Source organism: Drepanopeziza brunnea, assembly GCF_022702325.1.
Source record: "Drepanopeziza brunnea f. sp. 'multigermtubi' strain 214-2 chromosome Unknown ctg5, whole genome shotgun sequence".
Taxonomy (NCBI): domain Eukaryota; kingdom Fungi; phylum Ascomycota; class Leotiomycetes; order Helotiales; family Drepanopezizaceae; genus Drepanopeziza; species Drepanopeziza brunnea.
The window spans coordinates 549,027-567,416 of record NW_027094068.1 but is presented as its reverse complement, the minus strand read 5'-3'; the positions used below and the strand labels follow the sequence as shown (position 1 = coordinate 567,416).

Below are 18,390 nucleotides of genomic sequence, written 5' to 3'. Positions count from 1 at the left end.
AGCGAGCATAACATCACACAATGAATTAAATTTGATTAATTGATTCAGATTCTCATAACCCTAGACATCGATCATGTCTAAATACCGTACACACACACACACACACACACCGACCCACCCACCTTTGGCTCCCGCAATGCGTTTATTTCCCACCCCGCTAACGATGCAAGAATCCCAGGCACAGCCAGCCCCGAAATCAAAAGCTCAGGTCAAGGTCTGTTCTTCGCTTGTCATCTTCCATACCTTCGCCTTCAAGCGATCGACCACCTCCATGCGTATCCATTGCATTTCTTTCCCTTCGCGAGCAGCCTGATCTGCAAACTCGAAGAGCAGTCTCAATCCTAGCAATCGGTCTCTCTTCCCGCTGTCCAGAGAGCCATTCTCCAACACCAGTCGAGCGTCGACGACGGTTTCATCCGTACCTGCGTGTACGTCACTGGCACCGCCTTGGTCCGGAGGAAGCACCAAAGCCCTCTCGGCCTTGCTGAGGGACTTAAATGCGGGCAACTCAAACAGCCACTCGAGAGATTGGGAAGCGGTGCCCTCTCCCTCGTTCAAGGCTTGCAGGGTTGCCTGAAAGGGCGAGTTGCCGCCATCATTGGCAAGGCATCGGCGGACATGGATCGTTTGTGTTGATTTGAAAGCGTTCATGTGTGCCTCGTTACTCTCCAGGTCAAGAACAAGATTCCAGTACTCGGTACTGTTGGTACGGATTGTCTTGATGAGATGCAGTTCAGGCAAGAGGGCAGGGCTATGGAGAGTAATAGGGACCCCGTCCCCATCCCGTAGGGTGACGATGGTTTGAACAGAAACCAGTTGATTTGTGTCAATATCTCTGACCACAAGGCACCTCGGTTCTGCTGCCAGGACCCAGAAATGGCGGAATGCTTGTAGATGGGATTTGTTGTCCTGGACGGCGGATGGGAATATCGGGTAGAAAGCGATCAGCAATGCTGCTATAGCCAGACTCGATGTGCCAAAGGTAAATGTGCCGCCACCCAGAAAGAGGGCCCCAACGGCTAAGTGAGCTGCAAGATGACTTCCGTAAGGCGTCTCGTTGTCGTCACGTCCGTGCATGGATCGGAGTCGTCGGAAAACAATCAGGTCCCCCGTGCCGGCCATGACGGTTGCAACTGCGAGAGCCAACAGGTCTTGACAATTTCGGACAGTGATCCTCGCCAGTTTCTTATCGAACGTGCCGGCTCCTAGTCGACATATCCGCATGAGCTGGTCCAAGTAGTGGATGAGCAGGTCGCGAACATCAGCCTTGCCCGAACCGGCGAAGCGTAGAGCGATACTAAAGCAAACTCCAGCAATGATGTTGTAGAATGGTAGGTCTTTGGTTGTCAGAAATTTGATCTCTTCGAGCGTACTCCGTTTCTTGTACGCATCTGGAAGATTATCCTTGACCCATTCAAAGGAAGGAGAAATCCGTTCCCACATGATCAGATGTTTTGCAAGCGTGCGGAGAAGAAATATATCTGGTCGGATGTAATCAAACTGAAGCAAAGAGGCCGGAACATCGATCTTGCGGGCAAGGACCTGGTTTTCCGATTTCATGAAAATGAGGGCGATTGCCACCACGGCTGCGGCGGTTGCTTTATCGAGGACATGTACAAGGTCCACCTTCTTACTATCAACAGCGAGCGCAAGCAATCTCTCGGTAAGACGCATGTCGTATAACCCCTTCAAGTCGGAGCCTTTTCCTAGGTTGATGAGTCCAAGAGCAAATCCTGCAGCTAGACGGTATCCTTCATTTCGCAGAGGCTCTTCTTCAGTCTCCGAGTCAATGTGCTCGATCTCAGAAACCATGATTTCGCTCATGCGGCGATGTTGTGTATTACAGTAGAGAAGTCCGATGCCCATGATTCCTGTCGTCTGGGTCAAAGGAGAGATATTTAGCTCCGCTGCACCTGGTGGCAGCATTCGTGTTACGTGGACAGACAATAGTCTTGTCACCAACGAATCCATCGTGCCAAGATATGATGCAGCCAGACCGAGCAGTAATCCAATGGAAGTCATAGTGTGTTTCGGTGTTAGATACTTGAAGGCCACCCATTTTGCCACTGACTTCAGATGTCCATTCAATCCGAGAGCAAGCAAGAAGCCAGCATGTCGATTGCTGAGGTCCGGAGTGGGCTTATTGTACAGGATCCAGGAGGTATCAATGCCTTTGGCATCGCGCGAAATGCTGAGACCAGAAGCCACACCATTATGGAAGAAAGCCCAGCCAATTTTCTCCTCTGAAAATGCGGACTTGTCTGCCGTGACAGTGTGGTTGTCTGGTTTCATGACGAAGTTCAAATTGAAACCTCGGATAGTCCATTTCTGTGTGAGCAGTGGTATGCGAGCGCTGTAGTTTAGCAGTCCACTCCCCGCAGGAATCGCTAGTACGCGATATGCCAGCATCTGTGCATGTTCTTTTTGTGCCTCTAGCACTTCTGATTCCGACCATTGGGGATTGACCCTGCAGCGTGCCACAGTAGCTCTCGTCGAACTGAGAATCTTGATAGCTTCGTTCATCCTTCTGTCGTTCTTGAATAGTGAGCGACTGATTGCTTGTCGGTCTACTTCGACAGATCCATCGAAAGAGCCAGCAACCTCGGTATCCGTTACCGAGAGACAGACTGCATGGATATCCAGGTTTGCTTCGTGGGTGGGTGCCTGTAGCTAGTCAGCAGTATTCCTTCTTGATGATACTCAGGTCTTACCAGTAAAGTCAATTGCGATTGCCGAGGCTTTTTCCCTGGCGTAAGAAGCACAGTCATGTCCTCCCGACCCACAAGACTGAGCAGCTTCTTATCCCAACTACTTAGTGGTTCTGCTTGGCTCTTTACAATAGCCTCCTGAAGAGGTGCCAGGACGGCTTCGGGAAGTGTTTCGAGGAAGAGCTGGTCTGCGCCAGCAGAAGAGAGTGCCTCTACAAGCTTCTGGGGAGACCAGTTGCTTTGCATGACTGAAAAAAATTGTACGAAGACAAGGGTCCGAGGTGTGAGTAAAAACCATTGCTCGGGGTTGTAAGTGCTTTCTATTGACGTAGAGCGCGTCGCAACTAAGTCTGGCAGAGTTGTGAATGCCATCAAACTGCGTGTGCGCAGACATGTTTGAATCCAATCATACACCGAAGGACATTCCATCGGTTGTGGTATTGACGAATCTAAGGGTTGTTCTAAAGGCGCGTAAGCTACGTCTTGCCATTTGGAAACGATCATTACCAGAATCATAGTCTACGTAAAGCAACAAAGCTTCATCGAGGTCGTAATGCTGGATCCAGCTGTCCCAACCTAGCCATCTGGCAATTTGTGCAAGAATGGGCGCTACGCTTGAGCCACCTGTGCTGAAGGAATCTGCCATCATTGTATCGAGCTTTTGCTCCTCGTATAGCAGATGAAGGCCAATGAACACATCCGTAAATGCAGCCTTTCTGACTTCCAGACTTGTGTTTCCGGAGGTAGGCAAGCAATTAGAAATGGAGTCGAAGCCCAATTTGGTGCGCACAAATTCTCGTGCGAGTTTTACATGCCTGCGGACGAAAGGTAGATGATTATTGCTATTAGTCGGGGTGAAAACAGACGCCGGAGAAGCGGGGATCTGAAGTAACATATCATCATCCTCTGTCAACCATTTCCATCCGGTGTTGCTTCCCCAAGAAGGTACTGGGTTTCCGTGGGATGCCTCCTCCGCCTGCATCAAATCCCAGTTTTCCAAGTTCAATTGAGCTCCGCTGCCAGATCTCACATGGCTTTTTGTTAGGTTTTTCCTGGGGTGCATCTGTCCAGGTTTGCCAGGTTTGGACGCGCTGCTCAGGCCGAGTACCATTGAGAACAGCGTGATAACAAGAGCAGTCCATTCCGGATCTATTGTATCGACATCCTCGAGTCGTATCCACTGCATGACGTTCCACCAACAAACGAGTATTCTTTCCCCACCGCTGCCCGCTGGGAGAACAGCCCTACAAACTTCAAGTATTTTGCGAACGTGAGGGTTTCGTGGCTCGAGTACTAGTTGCAGCTGATGCATCTTTCCTTCATCATCCACCAAGTCGACGATGCCTCCTGGTCTTGCATTCCGCAGTCCTAGCAAAGCTCGTGGCCCCTGACTTAAGACACGTCTGAAGCCTCCGTCTCGTTTGGCGAGGGGTGTAGGGTCATGATTCAAATTTCGAGTATTGCTTATCGTAAACTTCTCGGGAAGAGCCACTTTCATGAGGAGACTCCATGGGGCCTGCAGACTCAGCTCCCCGAACCCATCAAGAGTCTCTGTTAGCGCTAGAATGCGAGAGACCCGACCATCATCAAGTCTACAGGCATCTATCACTCCCTTCGCCCGCGTTACTGGACCCAAAGATATCACAGTGCTGTCCTTTTCGGATTTTGCTCCAGTCTGCTCCTTATTGACCATATCGACACTAGCTTTATTGGTCTCCAAGAGAAGAGTCAATACGACTAGCCTTTTCTCGTCAGGATCCAAAATGCAGACCACGATCGTGTTACCCCTGTCATCCGCCGCAGAGGCTGGAGCAGGAAGCGTGAAAACTTTGAATTGAGTGGCAGCTGGCTTATTTTGAACCGAATACCGAACATTGTTGTGTTCTGCAGAGACACTGCTTATCTTTGTAAGCACAACTTCTTTCTCTAGCCCATTGAATTCATCATCATCAAGACCCATGTTGTGGAAACCCTCAAAGTCACCTCCAGCCCGCAACTCGTCCAGCAAGTCGTCTACTGGGGCTTCAAGATAGCCGCTCAGACTGTGGCTAAACTGTGGTGTTTGAGCAAAGCTCGTACCGCCCAGTCCAGCATATGCCCCTGTACTCGTCCTTGTATGTTGGCTTCCCAGAGACTCCCCTCGCCGCTTCACGGTGTTTGGATGACCAGAAGCGAGTTCCGAGAAAGCAGAGCGCTCATGTGATGCAGAAAGATCTGCTCTTGCGAGCATAGAGCTTACACGCCGGGACTTCTTCCGTGGCATCAGGGCACTTTCAAAGTCTGGGTCGAGCGAGGATGCAAAATCGACAATTTTGCCTCGAGATTCATTCTGTTTGGGAACACCCTTCAGTGAACCGATCCCCTGCTGTGCATCTCCAATGCTGTCTCTAAAATTAGGTCGACCATTTCCAACAGGGGTAGTAGCTCCAGTAGCGGCCCCCCCTGGCATAAAAGAACTCCTCCGCCGAGATATCACTCCACTCGAAACTCGTTTTTTCTCGCCAAAAGGAGGCTTGGGCGGGAGGTATGACAATTTCCACACCGTATAACAGCTCGTCTCTCGATTTAAAGTTAATGCGAGGATCAGAGGGTCCTCGCTATTCTTGGGAGAGAACTCATCCTGCTGTGAAACGTGAATGAGCTCCTCCGCGGGATCCAATGTTGTGGTCTGTGACAAGCTCTCCCTGTTTCGACGACCGGCAGGTTTTGAGAGCTGGGCAGCAACAAGGCTCATGTCAGCGAGGGGATCTGACAACGAAAATAGCCGAGGCCAATTTGAATCATTCTTCAACGTCGGTGGATCCCACATATCTTTCAGAGTTAACTGTGGCATATGCATCTGCTTCAACCCCCCAAGCTCCGCAAGCGAGAATGTTGACTGCTGCGAACTTGCCGCAGACCACGATGGCTGAGGCTGGGAGGAAACAAAGGAATTGGGCGGTACGCGAGGAAATCTGAGCGAGGCTGCAACCATATTATCGAGTCGTAGCTTTCGCTGTATTATGAGCCCCTTCGGAGCGGCAGATACGGATTCGACCTCGAATGGTAGGTGTATCACATGGCTCGTACCGGCGAGGAAGTAGACGTGCGCCTGGGTCTTTAGGAACACTACGATTGCCGTCTCTCTCTGCCCTGGTGACCCTTTCTTCTGGTGCGCCCCATTCTCTTTTGCAGCGAGAGGCCCAAGATTCGGGAACGTAGTGAACAGCGCCTGAGTAACTTCTTCCTTCTCGAGATCGAACTTATATGCCTTGCGGAACACCCCACCTCTGCTCCATATAACACATCGCGGAGTTACCAGCAGCTCGTCATCATCGAAAGAGGAGCTGGCACTGCTGTTGAAGTGATTGAGCCATTCGTAGGAGTTGCTGGTGGAGTCTGGCGGCACGATATGTTCCTGCTTTGCGTATTGGAGGCCGGTAGGCTCATGGAGACCTAGGGATGTAACGCTCGCCATTTCGTGGGGGATGGCATGTCGTGAGTGTTCTGATAAGTCTCTGCTTCGCTGGATTTTGTGGGCAGTACTCTCAATCTCGAGCTCCTTGATGTCGTTGTCGCTGTCATCGTTCTCTAGTTCTCCAACGCGGCTGCGAATTTGTAGAAGACGCGCCGCGACAGACCGAGGATCTACCGGGGCGGTGAAAGCTCTTGGCCCGGCTCTGTCGTGGCCTTAGGCCACCAGGCTACTATAGGTGGCACAGACCACTAGGAGAAGTATATAGCAGCCTCACGCTTGCTCTGAGCTTCAAACAAGAATAACCACCTTGCTCCATCATCTTATTTCCTTATATTGTCTGGCTCCCAACGTCAATCGATATGTATATATATATATATATATATATATATATATATATATATACCACCTACTGCACTAGATTCACTCCATGACTAGGCATCTCCAATTCTCTCGAGTAATCTCCGCATAGTTGTGATAAACTTCCATATTAATTGAGAAAACATTGCTATTCTTTTCTTTATTTCCAGGACTTTTTCCTGGGACTCCTTCATCAAAGCCACTCTTGAGACGCTAGTGCAAGTCCCAGAGCTGCTAGCTCTACTTGGTTGAATGAAGTCCCTAGATATGTGTTTCTATTAAACAACAAGCATTCTATATCTGTTATAGGTCTTAGACTAGATGTTGACGACAAGGCGGCGCCTCGGTTGACGTTGGCTTTAACATTGGCTTAGGTTTGTTACGAACAACAATAGCTTCCAGACCTTACACATCTTAATAGACTGGTTTCCTCTAGCAATGACACTGCTGACACAGTCCTCTCGTCTCTATGGCATAGTCACTACATACGACGACGATTGCTTTTGCTGCTACTATACAGACGGGCATGAGTTCATGGGTGCCGCCTCCGTCCTCATCATCTTCTTCTAAACCGCTAATCTCAGTAATCGAAAGGCACCCTTTCCGCCACCTGGGACAAGTCAATCAATAGCAGCAACAATAACCAATGACTCTTGTGGCCAATGTGGCGGTCTCTTGTAGAGGGCGAGTGCTGGTCCGCTGGATATCCAGGCGTCATGGCGATCGAAGCAGGTTGAATTGATCTCTTTGAATGAAGAGATCCTGCTACTGAGTGTATTCCATATATTGAGATCTTCGCTCGTGGTCAGGTTCCGTGGGTACCGGCGATTGGAGGAGCGAAGCGTGAATAGGCTGACTTCACAGATTTGATTATTAGAGGCAACTAGTGTCCCATAAAGGGTAGAAGTGAAGGGTCGGTGGGCTTTGGGCTTTGGGCTTTGGGTCATTCCTCAGTGTAATAGGGGACTGTATGGCGGTCAGTATATATGTTTTTTTTCGATCTCGAAATTTGGAACACATTTCAGAACTGCTTATTGCTATTTGTCAGGGTTCCGATGATGTTACGGCCTATATTAGCAAGTGCTCTGAGACCAATCATTAAGTGTACTTTCGGCCAACTCCCTTTGTTGCCATATAGCTTTCGCCGTCATGAATGAGGCACGCGAACCTATTTTCTATTCGAATTAAGCACATCCAGGCAGTAGTCTTGAATTTTCTGCTGTACTTCACCTCATGACCAATCTCTTAAACTTCTTCGTTCCCTCCTAAACACTTTCGATATCCAGCCCACCCAATCCCTTTTATCTACCATACGTCCCACTCCACAAATTGCAACGCTCGACGCCTTTCACTCCTTCCTAGATCTCGTGCTTTCTACTAGCCCCTTATCTTTCCGAGACTAAGCCTGGCCTGAAGAAACTACGATCAAGCCTAGTGAATGTCTTAAGGAGATTTTATCAATGAGAGGCTCAATATAAGACTCCAAGTCAAGAATTAAAGTAGAATTCCTGATACATACCATGCTTTATGTTAGCTGCACCTTACCGTTACCCTGAAACACATTAATGGTTCTTTTTGCTTTTCCTTTTTGTTTTAGCATCCTCCTTAATGTCACTTAGCTCCCTCCTGTAGCTCCCGGTTCCAATCTAGATTAGAGAATAGAATTGGCTACGTTCTAAGAGCTAGCGGGTAACAAATTTGCTTATTGTCATTCAATTTTGCTCGCCTTTTCTCTTTCACCTTTCTATTTATCCTTTAGCTCTTATAGCTCTAGTCACCTGATCACTTAGCGTTCCCGTACTTCTTTAAGGCCAGGCTGAGTATTTAAACTTACTTACTCACCTTGCTACTTTTTCTCCTTCTTACTACTACTATCAATCTTTCTGCACCCGCCTATCTTCTTGCTTTCGACTATAACCAGGAGCATCTAGCTACCATGACATCAGTTCTTGTATGTATTCATTATTGCCCTCTCTTACGTTCTCGTTTCTCGGAAACATTTACTGACCTCTCGTTATTTAGGGATCTCACCGACCACTGTCACCCGATCTCTATGCAAGGAATATTCCCAAAAGCAAGCGTCGCCGCATCCAGGTCTCGGATACACGATCATGGGACGGTCCCGAGGATGGCCTCAGCGTTCTCAACCACACCTATGAGTATTTTCGAGTAGGGACACATGCTCTTGTCATTCTGCCTCTGCTGTGCTATGATTACCTACAAAAAAAATGCCGGGTACGAGAAGTTCATGTCTCAGGAAGTGCAGAACGATATCCGGGATACCTTGCAGTAAGTTGAGCTAGCCTTAAGCCTTTATAGACTTTAGTGCTGAAATTTCTGTCAAAGAGTATAATATCGAGGTCGAAAATGAGATTGACGGGTTGCTGTGGCTGAGAAATCTGGAGGACTCAAATCCAGATGAGGCTCGCCTTACCCTCTACATCCAGACCCCTAGATACTATAGTTTCGTTCTCGAGAATCAGCGACAGTGCGTTGCCCAGCTTTTCTACTTTTTCGATAGAAAAGATATCAGGGGTCTCAGGGGGGAAATTATCACAGTCGAGATCATCGGACACAAACTCTGGGCACCGAGAAAATTTGCATATGTCGAGATCGGCCACCTTTTCCTTTAAAAATGGCATGCAGGCCTCTTATAGAAGTTCTTTGAATTAATTAATAGGGACCGCTATATAGCGGGCAAGGTGCACTCTATGAATGTTCTCCGTTTCGGTTTCGACATGGAAGACTCGGCAAAAAACCCGGTGGTCCTTACAATTACAGTCGACTATAGCCTCGATCCACCGGCTTGGGTGGACCTCTGTGGAAGCATGCTTAACTGTTTCAAGACAGAGCTCGTCGATGATGTCCCAATTGAGTTTGAACGTGGGGAAGTATTCTTGAGTGTGGATCGAAGAGAAGAACTAAAGATGGTTGGTCTTAAGCCAGGTCAGATTGAGTGCTCCTACGTTCGACCGGAAGCATAATTTCCTCGGGGTCTATTGATGACACCCAGTCCAAGCCAGTTGGAACTGCTGGGGTGGTTCTGGAGATCTTCAAGGCCGGAGCGACGGAGCTCTTGACGACAGTGGTCTTGACGAATCACCACGTCATTCGTACCGCATTGAAGGGGTTTGTGATGCCTTAGCCTTCTTCTGTTGTAAAAGAAGACCCGATTTGGCGTGCACTCGTGAAAGGCTCGATTTGTGAAAGTAGGTTTGCTTCTAACGATCGCTGTCTCGAGGTACAAAGTTTTCTAACAACGGTTTAGAAGTGGACAACCATGGCTACAGCGTCCTCGCCCAGCAATGCTTGGCCAAGGACATCTCGCCTTGTGTTTTTCGGTCCCCCAACTTTGGAGCAATCAAGTCGACCATATCTGCACTGGAAGCAGAGATGGCAGAGCTTGACGTGGATATACCCGTCTTGGAAGGAGAGGGGCTGGAGGAGATCGAGGAAGATATTGAGAAAGTAAGGAGGCTCATCCGGAAAGTTCAAGATCCAGATTATCCTGTCCAACAACTGGGGTGTGTTTGGTACTCTGGCGGCTTTTCTCGAAAGGTACCTGGGCTAGGAGGAAGACTTGACGTCGCCGCAATCAGCCTCGAGAACGAAGCGGCTCTTAATGCTTCAAACGATGTAAGCTCATGGCTTCTGCTCATCTCTCAGCTTTACTGACATCAAGTAGATCAGTCACCGTGCCGACGAATGGAAGCAGCTTGCTCGGCCAAGAGTCACAGCAATCAAAGACATCGATACAAACTTCGGTACAGCCATTTCCCACCATGATACCCAGCGGGTATTCAAAATCGGCGCCATGACCGGTTGCACTACCGGTAACATCTGCCCAGACACACGGTCGAAGTTTCGATTAGGATGGCATCCCGAAACAGACATGACTGACGAGATTTCGATTGTTGGAGACGGGGATCTATACACTGATATGTTCGGCTGGGAAGGGGACTCTGGGGCTGCTATCTTCAACGCGGGTGGAAAATGGCTCGGGTTACTATATGGTGGTCAAACCTCACTGAATTCGCGGCAGCTCTTAACGTACGTCATTCCTGCTTCGGCCATCATTGCCGACATGGTCGAATTGTCAGGCTACAAGATCGACGTTCGGTTGAAAGCCTAGGTGCGGCGGAGAGATTGGTTTAGCCAGGATGGCTGGTGCGGGGAGACAATCTCTTGCGTGTGTACGATGCTGGTCTGCTTGCCTGAAAGCAGCTTGCTCGTTGATTTTCAATAGAGGTACCCCGCCATGTTTACAGAATGCCGAGAGGTTAGCAATCACAGCTAGCTGATGGCATTAGAAAAAATAGTCAAACTGATATTCACACACAATTGCTTCTTCCGCATGATTACGCATATATATGATTTTGATTTTGATTTCCCGACTATTGCTTTACTTGTTGGTTGCCTGAGTAACTTTGACAAATGTCCCGACTTGCCTAGCCGACGAGTAGGTAGGTACAGTACTAGGTAACTGCTAATGCATAGACCCACTTTTCGCATCAAAACTAAGGGTCAACACTTCGAAAAAAACCAACATTAGCCGGTGTTTATTAATTATATCTTCAAATAAGTAGTTCATCAAAACCTTCAAGCTTAAATCTGCTTGTTTTATAGACCTAGACACGAAAGACAAAGCTAAAGTTGTTCCCTTTTAAAAGACTCCTTCTAAAGTTAAGCGAAAGCCGACTTTCTATATTTTGGCTTTAATTAGCTTCATTGAAAAATGAATATGATATAAAACCGTCTTATAACCATACGCTATTTTATGCCAATAAAAGGTTTATAATTCTCATGTACTTTTCAAGACTTATGGTTGTAGAAAGTTCAAGCTCTCAGACGGAAAGAGTTCGGGAGCGAAATGAGAGTTTGTGCATTATCAGTTCGAGTTCGAGGTGACGGTAGGTGCTGTTTTGGCGCAGGAGTTGGAAGAAAAAGAACATGGATCACTATCCAAGAATGAGAATGCGAACAGTGCACTCTTCGAATCTTCGCAATCAGCTCAACGTGGAATCCGGGTCGAGTGGATATCTTCGCCGTCGGTCCTCCCTTCCTAACACTCGCTCTTCTTCCGATTATGGAAATCTTCTGTCAAAGTGGAGAGATGCAAAGGCTAGGTCCGTCCGTCACGTCATTTTCACAGAGAGGGAAATCCTAACCTTGGTGATTGCGCCTTCGATCACGTACGCTATCGAGATGGGATGGCTCCCTTAGGCGAAACCTCTCTTTTTTCTTTCCTAGAAAAAAAAGGCGGGGGCGGGGGCGGGGGCGGGCGTGAGGGAAGGCAAGAAATTTATACGCAATATTGCTTGCAGTTGTTTGATACAACTCTTCGGATGCCTTTCGTATAGTAACGTCAGCTTGAACAAAAATTAAAAGATTATTAGCTTATATTGAAGCTCGCTGGCAAGGAATGGATGGATGGATGGATGGATAAGACTTTTGTTTGGATCGTCATATTGACTTTAGAACAACTTTTTTGCAGGTTCGCGAGATGGGTTTCCTTACATGTAGCGAAGGGGCTTGTTAATTGGTTGATTTAGAATTACAAAGGAGGGAGGGAGGCACGAGGAGGCGTATGCATACGTTGAATCATTATAGAGGACGAATCGAGCGACCTGGCTTATATGTATGGCGATAGTAAGTAACGGACTACTCTGTCTAAAGGTAATCTTCAGTCGTAAGAAAAAGGGTAATCGATATAGCCAAAGGGCTTTAATGAAGGGAGTTGATTATGTTACATGTAGACTTTTCTTGATACTAAATATATTTCAACTAACAGATTTCTGTACCCAGAAAAATGTTGAAAATTGAACTTGAGGTCGATAGCTGTAAAGCCGATTTTTTTTTAAATAAAAAGCGGTTATCAGAGGGGAGACTTTTAAAGCGAGGTCTTTTTTTTTAACGAAGAATATCGATTTCGGGATTGAGTTAGATGCGTTAGATGCGTGCGCGAAGAGTTGATAAAGAGGTGCTTTTAAAGCTCTCGGCCTTTTTTTTTTCTAGAAGCATATAGACTCGAAGACTATAATTAGATCGAGAATTTTGAATTAGTGATTATCAATTATCGATATCAAAAAGCTCTGGTTTCGGCGCTTATTTTAAAGGAACAAAACGAAAAGAACGTGCAGGGATAAGGACTGCATGCTACTGTACTAGGTACTACTAGTTGGAAGTTGACGGCATTCAACCTCGTCGCCTTCTTCGTTCGCGCCCCTTGCATTTCCCTTGCATGCAGCAGTACGTCAAAATTCCAAGCCAAACGGTTTGACAGCACCGTTGCTGATAATCGGAGATTAATAATCAAGTTCAACTGACTGCACCTGCTCCGTAGAAAATCGCTGATAAGATTATACTTTATACTTGATACTTAAAACAAAACGAAAACCTTAATCCTTAGCGAGGTGTCGCTACTGTACTGTACCGATACTAGCGCGAAAGCATAATCACCTTCCTTTTCTCCCCGGTCGATTGTTTCCAAATGCCTCGAACATACAGTACTGACCTACTCCGTAGTGGAACGTGTCACGCATGCTCTCCACGCCTTAACTTTGACTGCCGCCTCAACGTAAACAATCTTTCCATGATGCTTAGGTAGGTATCTAGCACATTTGAAAATGGGGAGGAGGCTCTGGAATACCGACTAGGTAATTCTGGCCGCCACTTAGTTTCACTAATTTTTCACAAAATGACGGGGGTTTAATTTTTTTAATTTTTTTTTTAATTTTTTTTTTTTTAATTTTTTTTTTTTAATTTTTTTTTTTTTTTTTTGGAAAACTGATGCTCGGCTAAATTGGACGCCCAAGCTGGTTGCAATTCCCAAACAATGGGTTTAGTTTACAGATGGACAAAGGGCGCCTTTCCTGCTTGCTCTTGCTCGATTGAGAGCAACTGAAACTGGCTCGAAAAGATTGAAAAGAAAAAGACAGGAAGAGATAAAAGCTACCTAACTAGTAGTGTGTTAAAAAAGCTAGCGAATACCTTGGCCAGCCAGATTAGCTAGGGACAATAAGAAGGAACAAGAAACAACTGTCCTGATGAGAGGAGGGCAAACTTGATTGATAGTAGGTATCAGATAAACTCTATTCTCGACTCGTTTGCCAACCCATACCTCACATCTACTACTACGTGTATGTCTGACTCAGCTAACAAATTAGCTGCGTGAATACCTAGCCTCACCTCTTCCCTTCGTACTCTACGGAGTATCCTCCGTACCTTCAAAACTGCCTCGGAGACACGGAGACAGGGGGCTTGCATACTGCAGAGCGGCAAGCAAGTTTAAGTGCTCAAGGCATGCGGGACGATGCAGTTCCACCTTTGCGGCAGTGGGAACCATCGGCCTTTTCTTTTTTTTCTTTCCCTCACTACCGGTATTCCGCCTAATCGCTTGGGCCGACCTTTGCCCAACAAACCCTTCATAAGGGCTTGTATCTTAAACTCTATTCTAAAGGTATCCGTTTTTTTTAAGGTTGTCCGACGCCACACGCACGTTTAGCCGAAGGCTGAATAAGTTCTCGCTTATCTACTACTAGTTTCAATACTACGGAAAGACTATCAAAAAAGATACCTAGCGCCATCCTCTTGCTCCGTAGTGAAGAACACAATATCCGAATATCCAAACATTATATTGGATTCATAATTTAAAAGTGACATAATTATCAGATTCGGATAGAATCGAAAAATCAGCGTCCAAAATCCAGCGCCTAGAGCTATTAGGCTCTTCTGGATCGATCACATAGCCCCTTGGCAAGAGGACTGGCTGGCTTGCGCAGGAAGATAGTAGTAGTTATTCGTCGGACAAGAAATCCTCGATGGAATCGATCACCTGGGAGGTAATCACCTAACAGGCACGCTATCAATCGTAAAGTTGAGATTTAAAATGTAGTTCCGACGTACGTAGTACTACTTGCTACCATATCAGCATCGAGAAACGTTAAAAGAACGCCCTGAATCAGCTTCGCCCCCCCCGCCTTCCGAGGCATCAGCGATATTGTGTATCCGTATTGTCGGACAACATAAAAGAAAAAAAATTAAAATTCAAGTCCCCGTGAAATGTTCAAAGGAAAAAGGGCGGCGCCCTAAGCGAAGCGATTACTTGGCACCATTCTGCCCATGCAGAAAAGAAAAAAAAAAGGGTTTCAAGCTACCGGTACCCAAGCACTACGTACTACTGTACGTACGTAGTACTACTGTACGTCCCTATCCTTTTTGAAATCCCAAACAACATATAAAAGTAAAAGTAAGAACACACTCCACACCCGCATATCAATTAATTCGAAACATTCGGAGACCAAGCCAGATGGCTAAGCGAGCGGTAGAGATTTAACCTAACCTAAAGAAAGCCGAAAGATACCTACATGATTGCTACTGTACGGCTGGAATACCGAGGTGCAGTGGTGAAATGTTGTAGGTAGCCCTTGCTACTCCACAGCCACTATTTTGTCCTTGTTGAGCAATAGCCTGACCTTAAGCACGGAACCTTATACAGTACAAGATCAGGTTATTGCTCAATTAGGTTAGGGTAGTGGCTGTGGAGTAGCAAGGGTTACAACACTTCACCCTTGTACTGTAAGTAGCTGTACCTCTGTAGAATAGTATCTAACCGTACGCTTGGTATCGAGAAAGTAAGACGAGGAGAGGAAGTACTAGAATCCGAGAGTATATGCATTCCGGGAGCGGGATATCATGTGACTTCGGCTGACTAGCTAACCTCAACCTTAACTCCTTACTGTAGAACGTTCCTTGCTCGGACCGTAACAATAATGCGATGTGATGATACCATGATACTGGATGTGGAACGATGCAACTATCCAAATCCGATCCATCCATTCCTTTCCCTCAAATTCATGAGATCTCCTCCCCTCCCTGCTACCCACCTCCCCCTCCATATCTCCCCCCTCATCCCACTCCCATCCCCATAACCCTCCCTCAAAAAAACCCAAGCCCCCCCAAAAATCTTAACTCCCAATCCTCAACTCTGAACTCTGAACCCTTAAACCTCAACCCTCAACTCTTGACTCTCTCCTCTCTCCCTCCCAAACTCTTCTCCCCTTTTCTTTACTTTCCGTACGGCTCCGTACGGCCTCACGGAGTACGGCCTCCCGAACTCTTGACTCTCTCCCCTTCTCCTCTTCCACTTCTTACCCTTCTTCTTCTTCTTCTCCTTCTTCTTCTTCTCAACGGAGCTTACGGAGCCTCTGAACTCTGAACTCTGAAACCCTGAAATCCTGAAACCCTCAAATCCTGACATCCCGAAACCCTCGATTTCCTGAATTCCTGCATTTCCGAGCGAGGCGAGCGGTGCGAAGCGAGAAGTACCCACGGTACAGGCGTAAGTACCGGTACGTAGTACGTAGTAAGTACTAGTATTGCACCGCGAGGGTGCCTCCTCGAAAGTCTAGTTCCCACTCACTCACTACTGTACGCATAAACCCCCTAGTTACCCTCCCCTCAAGGGGTAGTACCGTACTTACTCACGCCTGGGACGTACTACTGTACATAGGGAGAGGTGCATACTGTAGGGAGAAGTACATAGGGAGAAGTGGGGAAGACCATCCATCATAGGAAGAGAGAAAAGAAAACAAGATGCGAGTCAGAGACGAAAAAAAAAAAAAAAAAAAAAAGAAGCAGCGGGACGGATAGACGTCTGCCCGGAGATCCGGAAGGAAAGTTTACCCCAGGGCCTCGCTGCTCGCATAGGAAGTCAGATAGATAGATGTCCTACGTAGGTAGTGCAGTAGATGTGGATGTAGATGTAGATGTACTCCAACTTTTGAAAGCACAGAGGTGTGCGCACATGCACGGGCTACCCTAAAAAAAATATATATATATATATATATTGAAAAGTCGACTCGTAACCTGTGCCCAGCCGAACCTTCTCTTCCCGCGCGTACTGTACTGTACTGTACTGTACCTACGTAGCAAACCCCTCGCTCTTTTCCTTACCGTACGATAGAATAGATACCGGTATACTACTACTATCACCACTACACAGTAGTCATATTACACAGGAGCAGACGCAACCAAGAGAATCCCGCTACGAAAAGATCTCTCATACGTACCTACCTACCTACTATTTACCCCCCCCCCCCCCCCCCCCCCCCCACTTTTTTAAGAAAAATTAAAAATTAAAAAAATTAAAAAAAAATTTCGAACACGCGGAGCTCTCGCGCGAGTTCTTCCCAGAGTTTTTTTTTTTTTTTTTTTTTTTTGCAGACGAATAAGGATAACTAACTGCTTCAGATTACTGTACTGTGCTGTACCTACCTACCTACCCCGTCGACACAGTAGGTATACATATATCTATCTCGCTCTTTCTTTCTTTCTTTCTTTCTTCTCGCGGAAAGCATGCCTCTTTAAAAAAAGAAGAAGAAGAAGAAGCAGCAGAAGAAGAACCAGAGCGACGCCTCCTCGAGGTACCCGCAGCCGTCTCGAGTGGTGGCTCCGACGTACCGGTAGCTTTCTCGATCCGAATAACATCTGAGAGCTTGCGACGTCAGTAATAAGTAATAGTGTTCCTGGTGAGGGGGTTGCAAGGCAAGGCAAGGCAAGGCTGAAGCTGAAGCTGAAGTGTGGTAAGCGGGGTGGTGGGAAGAGTTGGTTTTCGTGCTGGTTGGCATTGCACTGCATTGCATTGCACTGCATGGCGCTGCTGTCGTTGGCGAGACGCGGATGGTGAGAGGAGAGAGGAAAGATGGCAGTTGCCGTGGTCGATGCCTCTCTTGCGCTTTCGCTTTCGCTTCGTTTCGCTTCGTTTCGTTTCGTTTCGTTGTGTGTGTGTGTGTGTGAGAGAGAGAGAGAGAGAGAGAGAGAAGCGCTATACGGTAAGCGCTGTAATGATGATAATAATAGTAATATACGCAGTACGTACGTCGTAGCTACGTAGCAGCGTTACGTAATAGAAAGGTGTCATGGCAAAGGATACATGTACCGGTAGAGTTGTGGTGGAGAAACGGTTGAGGAATAAAAGAGTCCGTGACCTCGAGACTTCTGTAGAAGTACCGTACCGAGACCTCTTCGTACTATGGTACTTTGGGTTCTGGTGCTCGTCACGTCAAGATGTTCGAGTTCGATAGGTAACAGATCGACTGACAAACGTCACAGGCGGAAGTGTTACGCCCTGAGGGTAGGGTGGCCAGGAGGTAGATAGTGGAGATTTTAGGATTTTGAGGCATCCTCAGGCTGTAACACTCAGGCCTGGACCGTGGTAAATCACAACTTTTCAAAAGTTTGCCAAAAGGGGTCGAACTCATTGCTTGATTTTCAAAAGTTGGCTTCGAGGATGTTATTTTTGGGTGGTATACTTTTGGTCGCACTTCCTATCCAAACAGGGCCTTACCTACTTACCTTTCTTTACCTTACTTTACCGCTTTTGTACAGACAGACAGACAAGAATCGTTCACATACGTGTAAACTTGGAACCAAATGTACAAACGGAATTATTATTCTTGGGGTATTATATAACAGAACATATGCAGCAGGCAAATAAACTTTGTACAGCTTTATACAGCTCCCCCGCTCCTCCAGGCAGGTTCCATCCCTCAATCGATCCATAGACACAGACAGAAACCCGTCTGGTTCCTCATATTATTACTCCCTGCCCTTCAAAGAGCGGATCCGCGAGACGCCCACACGCCCTGCGGGACCAGAGGGCCTTACCCTGTTCTTTTCACCGCCATCCCTCAATAGATATCTCGTCTATCAGGGGCCTTTGGTAAAAACATGCCTGGTCGTAGATGCCCACCTCTCACGTAGATATGGATCCACCGCCCTCCTGTCCGCTTGACTCCGCTTACACAACCTTCCCCCTCTTCCCCTGGCATGTTTTCGTCTGCCACGAAATCGGGGTTCACTCTCCGT

General features: G+C 47.1%; 2 protein-coding genes across 2 annotated transcripts; one reads left to right on the top strand and one right to left on the bottom strand.

The window, feature by feature from the left end:
• Nucleotides 1–204: 204 nt before the first annotated feature.
• On the bottom strand, nt 205–6,165 carry L3040_003618 (uncharacterized protein; the record flags this gene model as incomplete). The annotated part of the gene is made up of 3 exons (XM_066156486.1): nt 205–2,664; nt 2,712–3,169; nt 3,216–6,165. The coding sequence occupies 3 exons, from the start codon at nt 6,163–6,165 to the stop codon at nt 205–207; spliced, it is 5,868 nt and encodes a 1,955-aa protein (XP_066012070.1).
• A 2,293-nt stretch (nt 6,166–8,458) lies between these two features.
• L3040_003617 (uncharacterized protein) lies at nt 8,459–10,654 on the top strand (the record flags this gene model as incomplete). The annotated part of the gene is made up of 8 exons (XM_066156485.1): nt 8,459–8,473; nt 8,545–8,681; nt 8,789–8,811; nt 8,869–9,010; nt 9,203–9,452; nt 9,536–9,635; nt 9,791–10,158; nt 10,208–10,654. The coding sequence occupies 8 exons, from the start codon at nt 8,459–8,461 to the stop codon at nt 10,652–10,654; spliced, it is 1,482 nt and encodes a 493-aa protein (XP_066012069.1).
• Between the last annotated feature and the right edge of the window lie 7,736 nt (nt 10,655–18,390).